This window comes from Fusarium pseudograminearum, chromosome 3 (assembly GCF_000303195.2).
Source record: "Fusarium pseudograminearum CS3096 chromosome 3, whole genome shotgun sequence".
Classification (NCBI taxonomy): Eukaryota; Fungi; Ascomycota; class Sordariomycetes; order Hypocreales; family Nectriaceae; genus Fusarium; species Fusarium pseudograminearum.
The window spans coordinates 6,278,459-6,298,006 of NC_031953.1; the positions used below are offsets into that span (position 1 = coordinate 6,278,459).

General features: G+C 49.5%; 4 protein-coding genes across 4 annotated transcripts in view; 2 read left to right on the top strand and 2 right to left on the bottom strand.

The window, feature by feature from the left end:
• Positions 1 to 228: 228 nt before the first annotated feature.
• FPSE_02498 (uncharacterized protein) lies at positions 229 to 3,594 on the top strand (the record flags this gene model as incomplete). The annotated part of the gene is made up of 5 exons (XM_009255617.1): positions 229 to 1,260; positions 1,312 to 1,584; positions 2,395 to 2,635; positions 2,694 to 3,143; positions 3,203 to 3,594. The coding sequence occupies 5 exons, from the start codon at positions 229 to 231 to the stop codon at positions 3,592 to 3,594; spliced, it is 2,388 nt and encodes a 795-aa protein (XP_009253892.1).
• Positions 3,595 to 3,655: 61 nt separating this feature from the next.
• FPSE_02497 (uncharacterized protein) lies at positions 3,656 to 5,491 on the bottom strand (the record flags this gene model as incomplete). Its single annotated transcript, XM_009255616.1, has 2 exons — positions 3,656 to 5,371; positions 5,423 to 5,491. 2 exons carry the CDS (start codon positions 5,489 to 5,491, stop codon positions 3,656 to 3,658), a joined length of 1,785 nt encoding a protein of 594 aa, XP_009253891.1.
• Positions 5,492 to 6,104: 613 nt separating this feature from the next.
• On the top strand, positions 6,105 to 7,709 carry FPSE_02496 (uncharacterized protein; the record flags this gene model as incomplete). Its single annotated transcript, XM_009255615.1, has 1 exon — positions 6,105 to 7,709. The coding sequence occupies one exon, from the start codon at positions 6,105 to 6,107 to the stop codon at positions 7,707 to 7,709; it is 1,605 nt and encodes a 534-aa protein (XP_009253890.1).
• Positions 7,710 to 8,625: 916 nt separating this feature from the next.
• Positions 8,626 to 19,548, bottom strand: part of NPS5 — a gene marked incomplete at both ends in the record, with an annotated part of 37,432 nt that continues 26,509 nt past the window's right edge. The window contains 6 exons of the mRNA XM_009255614.1: positions 8,626 to 9,112; positions 9,196 to 9,746; positions 10,282 to 10,752; positions 10,964 to 11,274; positions 11,374 to 14,776; positions 14,841 to 19,499. Of these exons, the coding sequence (XP_009253889.1) occupies positions 8,626 to 9,112; positions 9,196 to 9,746; positions 10,282 to 10,752; positions 10,964 to 11,274; positions 11,374 to 14,776; positions 14,841 to 19,499 (9,882 nt within the window). The remainder of the gene's footprint in view (positions 9,113 to 9,195; positions 9,747 to 10,281; positions 10,753 to 10,963; positions 11,275 to 11,373; positions 14,777 to 14,840; positions 19,500 to 19,548) is intronic.

Genomic DNA, 19,548 nt, shown 5'->3' on the forward strand with positions numbered 1-19,548 from the left:
GCAGTGGATAGGTGTATTGGGAAGAGGTTCTGGATGGACCGTGATATTCAGTATCACCCTTTTTAATGAAACTCAAAACATTTGAAACAGTAGTGTCATGATTGGCTTAAGCTGGTATTACGTGTAGTAGCTGTTGACTCTCACGTGGTGAGCCAACCAACAGCTGAAACAAAATAAACTCTCTCCTCTTCTTCACACTTGTGTCCAGGACAAGACACGAAAGACACCATGGAACCTTCATCAACAACGCGTCTTCCCAATGAGATACTATTCAATATTTTTAGTCATTTCTGTCTCCATTGCCAAGACCACTATAACGAGTCCTGGGATGAGCGACCACTACGCGCAATCAAACCTTGTCGTGAAGAACAGCAGCCTGATGCGAAATCTTGGTATTCCATCGACAGAGATACACTCTTCGCCGTTTGCTTAGCTTCCAAAAGTCTCAGAGGTATTGCCCAGCCGATTTTATATCACGAATTCGTCTTGGGTTACGGCGATTCCTGGAAATCTGAACTGTATGACTGGGAAGGCCGCCTTATTTCATTTATGCGAACCTTGGCTCGCCGTCCTGACCTTTGCCGTCAAGTTAAGGTCGTCTACATCAATACCTGTCTTTTCACGTCCAACAACGAGGGAAAGCGAGCTACTCTGCTTGAAGCGGCTCGGGCTCTAAAAATCGACCTTCCGGCCGTTTGGAAACGAAGAGCGTCAAAGATACTAGCAAGTGAGGCTCAGGATTGGCCTGAGGTCTATTCTATCTTTATTAGCACATATCTTGAAGAAAGTCGGGATTTGACAGAAAAGCAGGAGCGGCGTCTACGGCGGGCAATGGACGATGCTCCTGCACCTGCTTGGCGCTGGCTGAATTCCGAGCTCATCGCCATGTTAATTGCCCAAACGCATGCCGTACAATACTTCAGCATTCAAGGCAATCGTACATGGCCAACAAATGGGCTTCCTGAGTCTTCCCTCCGGTCTTTAGGAGTCATCAACCTCCCACTGAAAACGCTTGATCTTGGTATTGCTGCCAACTCTCTTATCGAGCTTGCTCCAAGTCTTCGAACTTTAAACCTCCATGATTATTCGGGAGACTTGAGCTCATGGGATACAGAACTCCCGCACCTCAAAACATTGAGAATCACGAATGATTACTTATCGGCCAATACTCTTCGTCGACTTCTAGACGCATGTACGGGAGGGTTAGTTGCCTTTGAGTTTGAGGCTTACAAGAGGGTTCATGAATCTCCCCGTTGTGGGGTGAGTACTGCAAGAATCCTGCCTAGTGTCAATGATGCTAATAGTATGCAGTTCGAAGACTACGATAACTACATTCCTGCTCCTCCACATATGCTTCGCGATCTTCACTTCCAACCGTCCGACGTCATTCAGATCCTACAGAAACACAAGAGCACTCTACGAACACTGCATCTTGATCTCACAAACCGCCAACATCGCACGAAGAAGATTCCATTGGACGTGAACCTCAAAGATTTCAGTACTCTTCAACACGTTTTTATCAACGCAATCCAACTTTTTGGCTGGATTCCGCTAGTAGAGGAGAACATGGAGCATGAAGTTTTGGTTCGACTTCTCCCCCGTTCAATCGTCTCTTTAGTGATTCATCGGGAGAATTTCAGACGACAGTGCCGAGTTAAGGAAGCGCTATTTGCATTGGCAGATTCAAAATCCCGGAGTCCGGATCACTTCCCTTTTCTCAAACACGTAGCATGTAACTTGAGGAAACGTTCGACTACGGTATCTAGCTTGCGGTCCCTTTTTGAGCCAGCGGGTGTCGAATTTTGTACTGAGGTCAAGTCTTTGAGTAAGCTCAAGCCATATTTGAGTGGTCACAATGGCAGCTCCAGTCTTGGTTTTCCTATTTTCGACGACTCGAGTGATGCTGATCTATGATAGATGAGGTCGACTTTATATATTTTGTTCTTGATATACGACATAACCGACTCAACCACAAAGACTACACCTTGCAGCCAGAAATCTAGACCAAGCTAATAATAATAAATTGACCTCCTGAATCAGTAGCTGAGCTGAAACTGTCAAGCCACAGACACTCCAAGACCATCAGCCCATGGCCTTTCTGCATAGGCATGTTGGTTCAGCCTCTATATCCCTGGCATGATCCACTTGGGTAAGCCTGTTAGGCCAAGTCAGTTCAATAGCTCCCAAATACATGATGGATCTATCGATATGGTTAACATCTAGATTCCCTTGGCGACAAGCCTCTTTTATTTTCTTTTCACCGACCTTGAAGAAACATTTAAATGTATACCGCCTGTATGATCAAGTTCTTTAAAGCCGCACTTCCTCTGTCAAATTTCAGCGTCAATGCTCGCTCTTAAGTCCTGTCTCTTGTTCCTTGCGTTAGGCGCATAGGCACTCGCTGGGCCAGACAAGCCAGAGTCGACCTGTTCTACCATTATTGGATCAAAAACAGTAAAGAATGTCCCAACGTCTACAGGCACAGTGAAAAAGAATATCACTATCGTCAAGAAGATTATTCGCAAGGTCAATGTCGTTGTTGTCCCACCTACCAAGACTACAACTACCGTCGAGACCTCAACTGTCAAATCAACCACTACGAACTTCGGGCTCATATCTACTACAACCACGGCAGGTAAGCCACATAATGCTTTGTCTATGCTTTGAACTTAAGTTAATTTTTCATGCTTTAGTTGACCTGTCTACCTCCATCGACGTCAGAACCTCTTGGAAGATTGAGATGTCAACCACCGGTTCTATTACAACTAAATTCATCACCACGACCATCACTCGACCTCCTTTGTGGATAGCTATCAAGGGAGATCCTGATTGGAGACCTAGAAAACGTGCCGAAAAGAACGATGGATTCGTTGATGTCAAGGCACTAACAAGTAATCAACTGCCACAAAGCGTTCGTTGCGTGAGAGAGATACCCAAATACTCTACCAAGACGGTTACCACGACGGTCCAAGGGCACAAGATCACGCTCAAAGCTGCTACCAAAACTAAAACTTCCACTGTTCCCACAACTATCACAGTCACGGATTACCCAAATGCCAGGATAACCGCAACCGAGATTGTGTATCTCTCTGTGACAACAATCGTTCAAGACGTCACCTCAACTAGCACTATTCCTGAAACTGGTAAGCTTTGTTTTGAATTCTATTTATTTGCGCCTAGTACTGACGATTCCTTACCAAAGCCACTGTCGAGAGTCTCATTCCTACAGCTACAGCCTATGACATGTGCTCTGATGACAACATTCTAGTTACCGCGAACGGGGGAATAAGGCCTGGATACATTAGGTTGCCGTATTCAGGCGATTTTAACCCCATCCAGATAGGGGTTGGCTATACTGGAAAACCATGCTGTATAGCATGTGCGTCCAACCCTCTTGGTGTCGGCTCATATATCGAGGATGGTGTTTGCATCATTTATGTTCCCAAGGATAGTGATATCTGCCTCAATGGTGGTCAAGACGAGGTCGGAGGCTACATGACATTTCAAGAGCTGGACTCGGGATCCGATATCATATTCAGCAACGGACGTTGTGGCAAGTTTAAGAATTACGGTATAAGTGTCAACCAAGACTAGCCCACTAACTTAGTGGGATTGTTGTTTAATACTCAGGCTTGAGCTAATTGAGTCGTCTATTCTACAAACTCTTATCCGACTTCTTTTCCGCATCAATAATCTTTTGCGCAGCTGTTTCGGCGATTCCATACACAGCCGTCTGAATGTGTCCTGAAAGCTGAACCGGGATGATACTAGCATCCACGACACGCAAGTTCTTCGTACCATAAACCTTCAGATTCGAATCAACGACACCACCGTCCTTCTTAGGAAGCATCGCGCAGGTACCGATAGGGTGATAGAAGCTGTTGACTGTCTTGACGACCCAGTCACGTAACTGCTTATCTGTCCTCGTCCCTAGACCTGGTTCAAATTCAGCAGCCCATACAGATCGCAGAGGCTCTGTGAATGCGACTTTGCGGGCATACTTAGCACCTTCAATGAGTGCTTGTATATCGTGCTCATTGTTAAGATAGTTGAGGTCGATAATTGGCTTGCCCTCTAGATCCTTTCCGTTGATGTGAACGCTGCCACGGCTCATGGGATGCATTACTGTGGAGAAGATGGTGATGAAACTACCTCCAGCGGCGGGATAGCCTTGAGCGCCCACATAGTTGGCTTCAAGAAGAAGCTCCAGTTGGGGAATAGAAGGGTTCTTCAGGTACTCAAGCTTCTTCTTGTCCACGACAGTGCCATTCTTGGCAAATCCGTCTTTTGCAAGTTTAGTGATATCCTTCTGCACTTTATCGCTAACTTGAGCCCAGTTGAGAAACGCGTAGGCGCTGCTGGTGTAGTCGTACCACGATTTCTTGTTCTCAAGCCACAGGTTGAACTGCTCTGTGGCCGCGGTGCCTTGTGCATCGAAAATGAATGGATCAAAGGACTCATAGCCTTCCTTGAGTATATATGTGTTTGAAGTTCGGAGATGGTCTTGGTAGTTTTCGCCGACGCCTGGGAGATTGAGAATCTTTTTTATTCCAGCATTGGCGAGGACAGATGTTTGGCCAATGCCGGACATCTCAAGGAGACCTGGACTCTGGATAGAGCCTGCCGAGAGGATAACCTCTTTTCTGGCCTTGATCGTAGAGCCGTCTTGAAGAGCGACGCCCGTGGCAGTCAAGCCCTTGCTCTTGTCAGAAGAAAAAATAACGTTGGCAACGTGGACATTGGTCTTGACCTTGAGGTTAGACCCAGCCTTGGGCAGGTAGCTGTTGGCGCTGTAGGACCGGGTGTAGTTGGCCACGTCAATGTTGGTGGGCTGAAACATGACACCATTAGGCTTTCCTCCCAGCGAGCCTCCGTCATTGGTAGGGACGCCCAATTTGTTGACGGTAGACTGCCACGGCTTCAAAACATCAGGGACAATACGATTGTAAGTAGAGCTGATGGGGCCAGAGCGGCCATGGACGTCCCCGTCGTTACCCGTAAAGTTCTCGGACTTTTTCATCCCATGGATCATAGTTTCCCAGTTCCAGCCGGGACTTCCAAGCTCGCTCCATGCATCGTATTCGGCAGACGCAGCACGGTCATAGCACAAGAAGTTCATGGCGGATGATCCACCGAGAACTTTACCGCGGTTCACACTGATAGATCGCCCATTAAGTCCAGGTTGGGCGATGGAGCTAAAGTTCCAATCAAGTGATGATCCCAAGATTGAACCGCGCATTCCCGGTATGTTAATTCGTACATCGTCGAGAGCTGAGGGGCCTGCTTCTAGAAGAAGGATCTTGGACTTGGGAAGGCCGAGGCTAAGGCGAGTTGCTAGGGCTCCTCCTGCAGTACCACCTCCGACAATAATCTACAATGAGATTAGTAGTCGTATTGTAACGGGACCTGGGAAGAAACTCACATAGTCATATGTCTCGGTAGCAGAAGCAGCCGTCACCAAGGCTGATATAAGCCAAGCGTAGATTTGCATGATGGATGCAGAAGGTCTCAGCAGTATGATTCAACTGATGATTGAATCCTAAAAAATACATCGTGACGCCTTTCACCTGCCATTTTATACCTCTTGACCCCTTGCAGCATAATTCTAGTCCCTGCATCACCCATGTTATCCAACCTAGTCGGCAGCAGAAAAGTTAACCTCTTTAGTTTTAGTGTACAAAAACAAACACCCTAAAGAGCACAGTCTAAGTAGCATAAGCTGACCTATTAATTTCGTCTGTTATGCTGTACTGGCCAACTTTTCTGATACCCTGAGGCCAACCCCGCCGGATATTCAAGGTGCATGAATTACCGATGCAGTCATACCTCAGGGACCATTCAAATGTGTTCGAGACCAAAGGCACAGAATTTAATTTTTTACTAAAATCTCACTGTATATAACAGTTGTTTATATACGGCTGGGATATAACTGACTTGCCAAGTCGCATCATGAGTGGATATCCAGGTTACACAGGATGAGATAATCATGATCTGATTCTCTTCTGCTTATTCTACCTCATCAGGCTTCCACATTGCCGCTGCATAAATCGCGCTGCGACAATGGGTAAAGAACTCTGGAGTTCAACTCTCCGTTGTAGATCACCATGTCTCTAACGTTGGAAAACGAAGCAAATAGTTCAGATGACATACACCTTCCACCTGAAGTATGGTATCGCATCTGCTCATTTCTCCCCAAATCAGACCTCGTCAACTTGAGACTTGTTTGCTCCGATCTTGGCATCATTGCGCTACATGAATGCTACAAGACCATATACATCGAGGTACATCGAGAATCCTCGCCTAGAAGACTTTGCGAAATCGTCAAATCATGCAAACTTCGTCACCAAGTTCGGGAATTGGTACTATATGACAACGCAGATTACCTTGGGGGGTTCAAGAATGATCGCAGCCGTCAAAGCTTTCTCAACACACTCCCACTTCTTCGTTTCTTCAGCAGGTTAATCTCTCTTCGTGTCCGGTTCCGTGCATACTCCCAGTTGTGCAGACGCAATCAAGATAGCTATCTCGCGATGCAGCATCGGCAAGATATGCTGGATACTATATTTTATTGGATCGCGGGGATGGGAAATACAGATCCTCGACATATGATCGACCCAGATGCTGTGTTTCACGACGACAAGATCCAGGATCATTCGGAAGGCAAATCCTATCTTATTGATCTCGCGGATTTTTCCCAGCCAGCTATACCTCTCCAACAACTCATCGTCACCAATTTACCAGATCAGCATGATGACCGACTTAACACTTCAGAAGCTTTCTTGAAGATTATGTCAATGCCTAGTCTTAGGGATATCAGACTCCATGTTGAGCCACGAATAAATATCCTTCACCCCGTTGCTTCTTCGCCATTCAGCCCAGGGAAGTACAAGTTTTTCAACAACTTGCATGTCTCATGGCTCGCTCCAGATATCGCCGGGAATCTGCAGATTCTAACTCTGAATTATAAAGAATTCTGGGGATGGTGTCCCAAGATGGACTTTCGTCGCTTTGAATTGCCTCAGTTGAAGGCTCTTTCTCTTGGACGATATGTCTTTAGCCATCAGTGGCAGATTGACTGGTTCGCATCTATTGGAAATGGAAATGGTAGTGGAGGATTAGAGGAGCTTTATCTTCATGATTGTCCTATCCTTTACGAAGCTACCCATATCGGTCCTTTCGACACATCTGATCCTGGCTATCCTCTTCAGGAGTCAGTGCTGGGCATGACCGGAGACTGCGAAACTCACAACTATCCAATTCGATGGCATGATGTCTTCTCGCAGTGGGCGGGGTCATTGAATAACCTCAAGGTCTTTCATATGGGAAAAAGTACATACCAGAACAGTCGAAACAAAACCTTCAGGAGGAAGCTCAATGTTCAAAATGAATCACAGCGTCATCAGATCTGGTATGATCTTCAAGAAGAGCTGGCAAGCCCATGTCCTTCAGGGCCTCCGACTTACTCGCGTCTGAAACAAGCATCGAGTTTAAAAGGACAACTGACCAGTATCGAGTTTAATCAAAATCGACGTTTTCAGATGAAGTATATCGAATTTGACATTGGGAGAATGTGTCATAATCCACATTGGCCATGGGTTCGTCGAGGGAATTCCAACGAGTGTTGGGCACCTGAAGAAGGTACTGTTGTGAGAGACGCTGCCGCTTATGAAGTATTTATGGATGCGGTTCATTCAAGGGTTGTTGTGTAAGGAGGTTTCGTCTTAATCGAGATATCAAAGGGTGACGGGCATATGGGGTATAGCCTGATTTCGAATATTATGGTATGTAGGAACAAATTGAGAACAAATTGCAAGATACAACGTTAACAAGAAAACATGAGTATATATCCAATATCTCCAAACTCCTGTGAGAACCAAAACACTCTAGCTGCAGACGCAAGTAAGAAACAGAGCAAAACCGGTTCATCCATAGTCGAACCAAAGCAGCCACCAAATACCACTAGTCTTGCTAGCTGGATTTGCCCATGTAAGGAAACACCATCGGGGCATCACTCTCGTCAATGCCCTCCATATGAGTGGATCCATCCCAGCTTCAGCCGCACGATCCATCCACTGTCTCAGATCAAGCTCTTCGAACTCCACACCGTAGGATCCCTCAAGATGCTCACGCAGCTTGTTAGCAGGAATCTTGACACCACTGGAATGATGCTTGAACTAGACGGAAGCGACGTCTCCTCGTTGACCTCGTGCGCGATTGATTGCTGACTCCGAGATTCTAGCAACAACCTTGTAGAGTGGAGCGAGAGGTAAAATTACTGATCAAAGGTCTGTGGACACGCCACCCTACAGCAACTCAACCACTTGGACCGTGATAACTTCAATCAATTAAATGTCGTAATAAATGAAGGACAATTAAATCTATTTCTGTATCATTATGAAGCCCTGATTTTTCTCTTTAATAATCATTATGCCAGCCTCTTGCGCGAATGGTCTGGAAAGTTGCTGCAGCAGTAATCTCGGTCGGTCCGTAGTAATTGGTAATTTGCAGTCCTTCGTGACCAAGACGAGCGAACTCATTCTTCTATTGACGAGTCACCTGCTCACCACCCATACAAGCATGCTTCCATCCTCGGTTCTCAACGAGAGAAGTGTACCCGTATCGGAACTAAGCGAGGTACTCGGATGAAGTCGCAATAGTCAGTGTGACTTGCTCTCTGCTCAGAAGGTCGGATAGTGCGGTAGGGTCTCGTCGAAGATCTGAGGGTGCGATGATGAGACGACCGCCGTTGGCGAGGGCGCAAAAGATGTGGATGAGAGACAAATCGAAGCCGAGAGAGCTTCTTTGAAGAACGGTCTCTTGTCCAAACTTAACCACAGGTCCACATCCCACTTCAATAGCATGAGCGACTCGAGTCTCGTCATGTACAGCGACACTATCGACGCTGCGATCAAGGAGCTTCATCTGGTAGGAAGTATTCAGGTCGCGCATGATGATACCCGGACCAACAAGATCCATGAGAATGTGATGATAAGCAATGAATAGCTCATGGTTGTCACAGTCGCGACTCATCAAGACAAGCTCGAATGTATCTCCTCGTTCGAGATCCCAAGACCGATTGGAAAGGCGCTTCATCTCGTCGTCCGCATCGATGCTGCGACAGCTTGGTCGTTGTCATTACCATCCTCGACGAATTGCCTGATGTTACCAGCAGTGGCAACTGTACCATTCTCCTACTGGAAATGAACAGAGGTAAGAGGCGCAAAATGTCCGAAACGAGGATCCTTCATCCAAAGTGGCTGCTGATCCAGTGAAACAGGCTCAGTCAATGGCTCAATACCCATGATGATGTCGTGGCTCCCAGTGATACTGTCTGGCTTACCACCACGGATAGCCTCCGTAAAAGCATGGTGCATGTCCGTTTCTGAAGTGGGCATGAGACGAACCTTGCGGAAGTGAGAGTCAAGGTGGTGGTCGCGCTCCTCGCGTGTGACATAGCCGACGTCTGTGACATAGGCGATGTGGATGATGGAAGCTGCGAGACCGTGGGTACAACGTTGGTTGATGAGACTGTCCATGAAGAAATTGGCTGCGTGGTAGTTTGACTGTCCGACATTACCAATGACTAAAGCCACGGAACCCAGACAAGTGAAGAAGTCCAGTTCAGTGTCATGGAAGATACTGTCTAGGTGGTGTGTGTGCTTAGTACCTTGGCTGCAAGGGTGTTGGGGATTGCGGCTGGTGATAAACGTCAAACCGTAAGCCACTGTACCAAAAGATATAGCGCGCTAAGCGTTATAGTTACAGTGACCTTTTAGGTCTTAAAGCGCCGGTTCAACAATGACCATAGGCTTTGCACCGTCGCGAAGAGCCCACTATCTAGTAGATAGAAAGACCTAAACCACCAGCCATACCAGCTATCAGGTATGTCCTATCAGACTTGAAGAGTGTTTACGCTTCAAGAGGCTTGACAGTAAGCGGCAGGGCGAACCTGCTGGTCCAATCCGTAATGAATGTCCTAAAGCTAATAATGCTGGCATTTGAACTAGCGACAGTGGAGGCTTCAATTATTTCGGGCTTAGTGACGCGATACGTAGAAGCTGCCGCAAGACATTGGCTAAGGAAGGTGGCGGTAGTGATATTGGAAGTCTTAAGAGCGGTAGACACAAGCCATGAGCCTAGGCAATACGTTCTGCAGGTAGCTGGAAGAGAAGCGATGAAGGTAGAGGCTTGGTAATTGGTACTACCAGAGCAATCTATGAAGATCGTGGTATCGTGGGGAATTGCTCGTTGCATGGCGCGATGTTAAGCAAGAGGATGTACTTTGATCCATTCTGCAGGTGCACCGGTCATTGATGTAGCAAATTGACGCTGGAGTTGTATCGCTTCCAACTCCGACGTGACGACATGGGCAAATGTTTCATCGGCATTGTAAAAGAGGATAGAAGGTCCGACCACAGACACCATAGCCACGTTAGGAAAGAAACCGGGCGAGATATCCGTGTAGGTGTAGGAGTCGTAGGCATCCTCAATTGCGTTGAGGATACTCCAAGATGTGCCACCAGTACCAGCGCCAATCTCAAGCACCTTGGCGCGCGGGTACTTGAAGGTGAGTTGCTTCATGATATCGCCGAAAAACTTGTTGGTTGGGATACTAGCGTAGCCCTCCATGTAGAAACGGTTTAGCATGTCATCCTTGGTCATCACCTCGAGGAGTTGCTCGTTGCCGCGTACAACTTCAGCGAAATGACCTCCGACGGCGTGGAGCAGCTTGATGTCAATATCCTCTGCGTACTCAGCGTCGATTGTAGATAGAACAGAGAAATCGTCGTTGAGTCAGTCAGGTTTAATGATGGAGTGCTCCCCAGCCGCAACAACACGCATGTGTTCTCCAAATACCTCAAACATGCATTTGTGATACCAGATGAACTATGCTCTTCCAGAGGGCGGGATCTCGTCGACGATACGCTTGACATAAAACATGGACACGCGCTCAACGAGTCACATTTCGCTCGGGGTCAAGAAGTCCGAGCGATACATCATTACCCCAGATGGTCCTGGAAAACATGGACCGGTCACTGGAACCTTCTGCAGCTCCGGGCATGCTGACAGCGAGACCCTCAACTTCCAGAAACGTCGCACCTGGCATAGAGTCGTAGATGTTCAGATCACCGCTCAGGTAACTAGCAGTCTGCGATATAGCCCACGTTTCAATCTTGGCCTTGGAGATGTTAGGCTTGACAATCTGAACCGAGGGATCAATGCGAACACGGTCAATGTGCGAAGGAAGAAGGATGGAAGTAACGATCTTATTCTCTAACCTAAGATGTATAATATAAAAATGAAAACACTACAGCTAACTATATACCAACAATTCTTAAAAATGTGCCGTTTTAGCAGGTCTCAAGCCAGTACGTCTGAAAGCAGCCTTAGAGGCAAAGGGAGAAACTGAGTCTGATGAAGCAAAGAATCCAATGTTGTTGAGGTAGTCAACACTTTGCCTGAGACGATATAGGGTCTCAACCTGGGGACAAATAGAGACCCCGTTCGTGGGCTTGAGCGTGCCGACAGCTCCTTGTTTCAGTTGGAGAAACTCGAAGACAGGGAAGAGCGGATGACTAGGACCTTCGCTATCCATATCATTCTCAAGAGCTTGAAGCCATTCTGGGCCAGACATGGGGCGAAGAGAGAAGTCGAATTCATCCATAAGTAGGTTCCAGAGTTCTTTGACAGGGACGCCATCAACGAAACGAATAGATGGCGGGATTGTTGTTGTCGAGGTAGAGACTGTTGTCATACAAGCATCCACGGCAGACGTAGCGATCTGATCACTGCCAGCGACCAGCAGCCAGGCGTTGGGGTCATTGAACTCGTCGACATTGTACGCGCCAATGCGGAGAGAAGAAGCTACAACTCGCCACAGGAAATCATCAAGGTTGGAAACTCCATGGTCTGCGTCGCCAATAACGAGGCCTGGTTGAATGACGACGGGCATAGGGAATGTTGCCGAATGTTGACGTAGTCGCTGCCCATGAGAGCGGACGAGCGCTTCGGAGAGGAACTTTGTCTGCGAGTAACCATCGCCACCTTGCAATAGGTCCAAGACCTCATTGTCCGTTCTGTCCTCATCGGGGAAGTAACCGCCCGTCACGTAGGCGAAGCGCGGGGGCGACGGGGCTTTGGACAAAGCTGACAGAAGGTCAAACGTGCTGCCTACATTGGCGTCCTTGAGGTCACGATAGCCAAGATGCCAGTGGACCATAGCGCCGTTGTGGATGATGGCATCAATGGAACCGCCGACTACAGATGCCCAGCGTGTGTCATCGAGTCCAAGATGCGGTTTGGCCAGGTCGCCGCTCCATGCTTCGATACGATCAGAAAGTTCGGGTTGCCACCATTGTCCCTTGCGGGCGACCTCCATCATTCGCTCTTGAGCCTGGGTGTCGTCTTCAGCGCGGACGAGGCAGAATACTTTGTTGATGTTAGGCCGGAGGATGAGTTGCCTGACAATTTGGCTGCCGAGGAAACCAGTTGAGCCTGTAACAAGGAAGTTGGACGGAATTTTAACAACGCCAGTATTCGGGATCTCAGATACTGGTAGCTGGGACAATATCTGATCGTAGTGTTGAAACTCTGAGTGTAGGTCGACGGCCGCCTTTGTTGTGGATGTTGATTCCGTGATAGACTGGACATTGGATGGACCTGAGGGTCCGACCTTGGCCATATCAGCCTTGATGGTCACGGCAAGTGTCTGAATACTCGTGTCAAGAGATAGCAAGGTAGCGAGCGAGATGGTTACACCAAACGTCTTGCGCAACCATGTCGAGAATGAAATAGCTGTGATAGAGTCCAGGCCACACTGCATCGGCACGATATCCTTGCCCACAAAGTCTTCTAGCTTACCCGTGCTACCAGGGGCATCGACAAGAAGCGAGCTCAGTTTACGACTGACTTGCATAGCGACATAGTCGCTCGAGTCTAGCTCACTGACTGCCTCTGCTGCATGAAGCTCCTGGTAAGTCTCGTCGTTGATGTTCTGGACCCAGAATTGGACGGCTGGAAGATTGAGCTTTCCAGATATCATGGTTGGCATGCTTTGTACGACGATCCAGGTGGATGGAATCATGTAGGATGGAAGACGCTGGGTGATAGTGTCGCGAATGCGCTGGATGCTCTCTGTGGCCTTTGAGCGGAGGGAAGGCGCGATAAGCTGGATCTCTTCGGATGAGGCAGCTGTAGAGGAAATGTTGGCGAGCTCAAGTACAGCTACAAGTCGCTTTTGGAGGGGACCTTCAGATGGGCTCAAGACGACCGAGTGTCGGATCTCATCAATGGTTGTCAAATGATGCTGGATCTCGCCCAACTCCATTCGTTGACCATGGATCTTGATCTGTGTATCTTTGCGGCCGACAAAGGTAACCGAACCATCAGAGTTAAGGCGCACCAGGTCACCAGTGGCGTAGAAACGCGTGTCAGGGTCTCGGCCTACTTGCGTGGCCCAGTTGAGCCCCGTGACAAACGCCTCGGCGGTCTTGTCAGGATTGTTGATATAGCCTCGTGAAAGTGTTGGGCCTTGAAGGAGGAGCTCGCCGATGGCACCGATAGGAACAAGGCGATGCATGTTGGCTGGCTCTGTCACCCAGTGGGCGCATGCCGCGGGGAAGCCGATGTTGGACGGCTCAGATGTTCTCAATACATCAGATAGGCAAGATGCCATGACTGAGCATTCACTGGGACCATAGGCGTTGCCCAGTATGACTTTGTCAGCCCAGATATCAATGTCCTTCTGGGATAAAGGCTCTCCGCCCTGGATCAACCTCTTGATAGTAGGCACCTCCTCTGGGCTCATGGTTCGTATAAAGGAAGAGGTGAGAATCGCCATGTTGATGTCCATTTCTCTCACCACGCGAGGTAAGGCGCTGATGATATCCTGTCGTCGCGGTATGCAGACACATCCACCTGAAAGAAGGGGCGTGACCATTTCAATCATGGTGGCATCAAACATGAAAGAAGCGAACTGCAAAAATCGAGACCCGGGTCCGATGTACAGGGCATTCTTCTGCGCAATGGCACTGCTGCAGTATGCACCGTGTTCAATAACAGCACCCTTGGGCTTGCCAGTCGTGCCAGACGTGAAGATGATGTATGCGGCGCTGGAAGTTGAAATATTCGGGAATGGACCAGCGAAATCAGGTAGCGTACCCATGACCTCTTTGCTAATCACGATGGCAGTAGCGTCCCAGTCATCAACCATGTCCTTGTATGTGGGCGAACAAAGAACCATAGATGTCTTGGTCTGTTCCATCATGTACTGGATACGCTCTATGGGCGCTTCTGGGTCCAAGAGCATAAAGGCAGCGCCCGCTTTGAGGATGGCGAGATAAGCAACTGCGACCCAGGCTGATTTCTCAAAGCAGAGAGCAACAAAGCTATCGGGCTTGACACCTTGCTTGAGAAGAAGACCAGCCAGACGTGATGATTCCCTGTCTAGCTCGGCATATGTGAACTCTCCGTCCCAGGCATGGATAGCAGGTGCTGTTGGTGTGCTGCGAACCATGTCGTCAAATAGATCGTGAACACGTCTGTCGACAGTGGGAGGGAGACGATCGCCCCACGTCTTGAGCTGCTCCATGTGCTTTGCGGGCACAAGATCGAGAGTTTCGATGGCCTCTAATGGAGTGGCTTCAATAGCATCTAGAGCCTGAATGAGACTCTGAGAGAGATTGTTGGCTTGGGGTTCGGAAAGGAATGAGGTCGAGTATTGAATGGAAAACTCAATGCTCGAGTCGTTCTCGATCACGGTGATTGTTACGTCAAACTATCATGTGTTAGCTTTCTATTACCTCTGAAAGGATGCTTGTCGTCAGCAATGGTCAACATACCTCTGTGGGATCAGCTCCCCCAATGGTGCTAAACGAGAGTGGAAGGTCCTGAGCCTTGGCACTGCCGTTAGACTGAGAGATCTTCTGGAATGAAAAGGCTGTGTTGAATAGCTTTCCACCAGGCATCTTGAGTGCGTGCGTGATGTCAGCCAACGACGCATGCTGGTGCGGTAGACTGTCCAGATAAGTGGAGAATAGCTGTTTGAGCATTGCGGCAGCTGTGTCTCCTCTACCAAAGACAATGCGGGAGACGAGGATGTTGATGAATGGTCCTACGGCGTCTACAATGCCATCAATCTCGACGTCTCTGCCTGAGGAAACATAACCAAAACAAATGTCATGGAGATTAGTGTAGGAACGGAGCACTAATGCCCATGCGAGTTGGAAGATGCTGGCCATGGAAATGTTGAGCTCCTTTGCTAGGGCCTTGAGGCGGGTTCCTGAGTCGACGTCGGTATGAAGATGACGGATCTCACTTTGGTCTGTGGGTGCAAGACCATCAGTGAGTCGAGGAAGACGGCATGCTGTTGCACCCTCGAGCTGGGCTGACCAGAAGCGTAGGGATGCATCGAGGGACGTCTTTTGGATGTGGGCGATATAGGCTGAGTAGGGTGTACCAGGGGTCATGGTGAGGTTAGGGCTGGCATAGGCGAGAGACCAGTCCTTGATGATAGTTCGCAAGGAACCCGCATCGATCAAGGCGTGGCTGACCTGGAAGTGTGCGTAGACCTTTCCTTGAGTATCGGAACAAAGTGCAAGGCGGTGTTGAGGAGCATTTGGTGCGAAGCTCCCATGCGCTGACTCCCAAAGCTCTTCCATCATAGAGTCATAATCCTCCTCATCATCATCGAAGGTCAGTAACTTGATAGAGGGACGGAACTTGTTGAGGACAACCTGGTCGAATGGGGAGTTATCCACAAGACTGTCAATGAAAACGGTGCGTAGCATAGGATGTCGCTGGATGACGCGGTACCAGGCACGCTGGAGACGAGAAACGTCAACTGAGTCGTGGCGGTTGGTAGGGGTAATCTCCCAGACCGCGTGGACGTCGTACTGCGAGGAATCCTTGGACTGACTGAGAAGGATACCGCGCTGCATGGGAGACGTGGGATAAACATCCTCTACTGCCTCAACACCATTGCGCGACACGGCTGCCAGTGTCTCGTTGAGTGGCTTGAGCTGTTGGTGGGAGATGGGCAGAAGGGGCACATCGCTCTTTGTGAGTTGCAAGGATGTCTTCTGTAGTGCAGAGACGACATCATGCAATGCCTGCTCATACAGGGCAAACCACTTGGACAACTTGTCCTGATGCTGAATCTGTGTACTGTAGTTCCAGGACACGGTCAGGGCATCCTTCTCAACGACTGCAGAGATATCAATGACTGATAGGCGGGCAGCTGAAAGATTGACATCGACGGGGCCCATGGACTTTGGAAGAGACTCAAAAAGCCCATCGTCGCGCTCAAGCTGCTGGAATCGGCCGAGATAGTTGAATAGAATCTCTACCGGTAGAGTCTGGGACCCCTGAAGGGTCTTGGCCGTGAAGTAGGGAATTCCCAGGCCTGGTATAGCACGACGCATGTCCTTGACGCGAATGACAGAGTCAATGTACTCATCGCTCGGGGTGTCAAGCACAAGTGGAGCAATGGCAGTGAACCAACCGATTGTTTCATGCACTGAAGCCGTCGTATCTTGCGGGTGGTCTCGGCCATGAGTCTCGGTGTGGAATGTGGGTGCTGCTCTGCCAGAGAACACGGAGGAGAAGGTGTGTGCGGCCATGGCTAGTAGGACGTCGAGGACTTCGGCCTTGAGGTTCTTGTCTGCAGCATCAAGAAGGGCGGAGGTCAGGGAAGGATCCAGAGTGAAGTCGCCCTGCACCAAATTGTTAAAGTCATTAGAAGTCTCCTTCACTGCCCAGAAATCGAGATCTGGCTCTGTTGGTGTAAAGGGAAGCGCGAGTGCAGTCGATGCGTTTGCCTCGGCATACTTCGCAAGACTGTGAGCCCATCGTTGGTATGACCACGACATCTGTGTTCCAGGTAAAGAAGTCCCCGCGATAAGTTGCTCTAGATCTTGCAAAACTATTCGCCAGGACACGAGATCTATAACAAGATGGTGCGCGACCAAGAAGATAGACATAGAGTCTTGAACTCGGACTACCCGGGCTGCCACCAGTGGACCGGCAGTAATATCAAGGCCACGCTCGGCTTCGATCATAGTATCCATGGCCTCTTCCAAAGTGTCAAACTTGGTAGTGGCGTAGGAGAGCGAGCCTTGGACGTCGTTGGTCACCCTCTGAGTCCATTGCCCACGTGTTGAGTCATTGTCGAAACGGGCGCGGAGCATAGGATGACGACACACTAATTGCAAAAGAGCCTCGTGAAGAACAGTCTCTGAAATAGGGCGTCGCAGCTTGAGAAGCATGCTTTGATTGTAGTGGTTCTCGCCATCAGGGAATTGTGTGAGATGGAGTTTCTGGATGGGTGACAGGGGAAAGGGTGCAAACTCGTCCTCATCCTTGGCTGAGTCCACGGAGGAACCCCCAATCTGCTGTGCCTTGGCCGCCATGCAGATGATGTTGTTGCTCTTGAGTATGTCCTGAACAGGTAGCGAGACGCCTCGTCGTCGGCAGAGGGCCATGACTTGCATAGCGGTGATGGAGTCACCTCCCATGCTGATGAATGAGCGACGCAGGGACACCTTGCCTGACAGGTTAATGACCTCAGCTACTGCCTCGCTGATGATCTGTACAACAACGTTTTGTGCGCTCTCGGATCCAGCCTCTGGCTCGGTGTCAGCCAGGTTCTTGATGATGCGCTCGTACATCTCGTCCGTCACTTCATCAATCCACTGAGCCACACGTCGAGTTTCGAGTTTGCCGGACGAGTTGATGGGCATCCGATTGACGACAATCATGACTGAAGGATGCATGTATCCAGGTAACTTATCGGCAATATAGTTCTGGACTTCTGCCACGATATCCCTGGCGATTTGGATGTCTTTGGGGTTATCCAGAATCTGCAGAGGCTCAGTATCCCCGCCATCCTCTGTGGTCTGTAAGCCACGAAGGGTCAGGACGGCGACAATCTTTCCGTTCAAGGTACCGCGGGAGCCTAGCGTTACCATTTGGGTCGCTACCTTGTCGTTGGAGGCACTGATCTGGTGGCTGATCTCGCCCAGCTCGATGCGTTGGCCTCGCACCTTGACCTGAGTGTCCTTGCGTCGCACGAAAGTGAGTTTGTTACCCTTGCCCTCGTTGCAGTAGGAGACAAGATCTCCTGTCCTGTAGGCACGGGAGAGTCCAGACACCGGTGGAAGGCCAGTGTCCAGGAAGGCTTCTTGCGTCTTGTCGGGGTTGTTGAGATATCCGCGTGCCATGATCGGGCCTTGGACGAGGAGCTCTCCCACGGCGCCGATGGGCATCAGAACACTTGGGTCGCGAGGATCAACTACCCAATTGTTGGAACCTACGGAGCCACCAATGACCTCAGGACGTGTAGGAAGCCCCGTCCTATCGTCATAAGCGCACATGACACAGCATTCCGTTGGCCCATAGGCATGGAGGACTGTGCAGCCCTTGCTCCATTTCTTGTTGGTAGCATGGCTTGAAGACTCTCCTCCTAGAGCGATGTACCGGATGCAAGGTACCTCGGACGGGTCGAGTGTACTAGCTACCGCGGGCGTTAGCAGCATCCAGGTGGCCTGCAGCCGGTTAATAGCTGCGGCAAGGTCGTTTATCCTCTCGTCCTCTGAGAGAACGCAAACACAGCCTCCATAAACGAGGGTAGTGACGATCTCTGTAATGCAGGCATCAAAGGCATAAGATGAGAATTGAAGCGTTCTCACGTCCTTGGTGTAGCACATAGCACGCCCGTGAGCTGTGGTACCTGTTGCAGTAGCGCGGTGGTCCAATACGACTCCCTTGGGCTGGCCAGTCGATCCCGATGTGAAGATAATGTAGACAGCGTTATCTGGCGTAGCTGCATCTGATGGTAGCTCGTTATCTCCGTCGGTGTCTTTGGCGATACGGGCAGCTTCATTAGCGTCCAACGCCACGACATTATCAACGAGACTGGAGATAAGGCTGGTACGGTCAGGCGATGCCAGCGCAACAGCCCTGCTGGGAAGTTGCTCGACGATCATGGCGATGCGCTCAGGTGGATGGGCTGGGTCTAGAGGCACGAACACGCCGCCTGCTTTCATAACGGCAAGCATAGAGACAACCATCCAGATGCTCTTTGTGAAGATGAGCGGTACCGTCACCTCGGGTCCAACACCAAGGCTCCGCAAGTAGACCGAGAGCCGGGTGGCGTAATTATCAAGTTCGGCATAAGAGAGTTCGCCCTCCCACGACGAGGTGACAGCGCAGCTGTTTGGTGACTCCTTGACGTGGGCTTCGATAAGAGCATGGACGGTCGAGTTGAGAGCGGGTTGCGCTTGTCCATCTCCATTCCATTCCATGATGCGCTTGCGACCGCTGTCTCCCAGCATGTCGACGGCCGGTAGAGTGCGGTGAGGATCCTGGACGATTGCATCTAGTGCACGTATCAAAGCCTCGACAACATCCGATGCGTGGCTATCGGATATCTTATCGGACCAGTACGTGAAATGCAGATCGATAGTCTCACCATAGTCGACTACATTCACTGTAATATTATACTATTCCTCGTGTTAGTTAAACGTGTTATCTGTGAGGGTAGATTCAAGT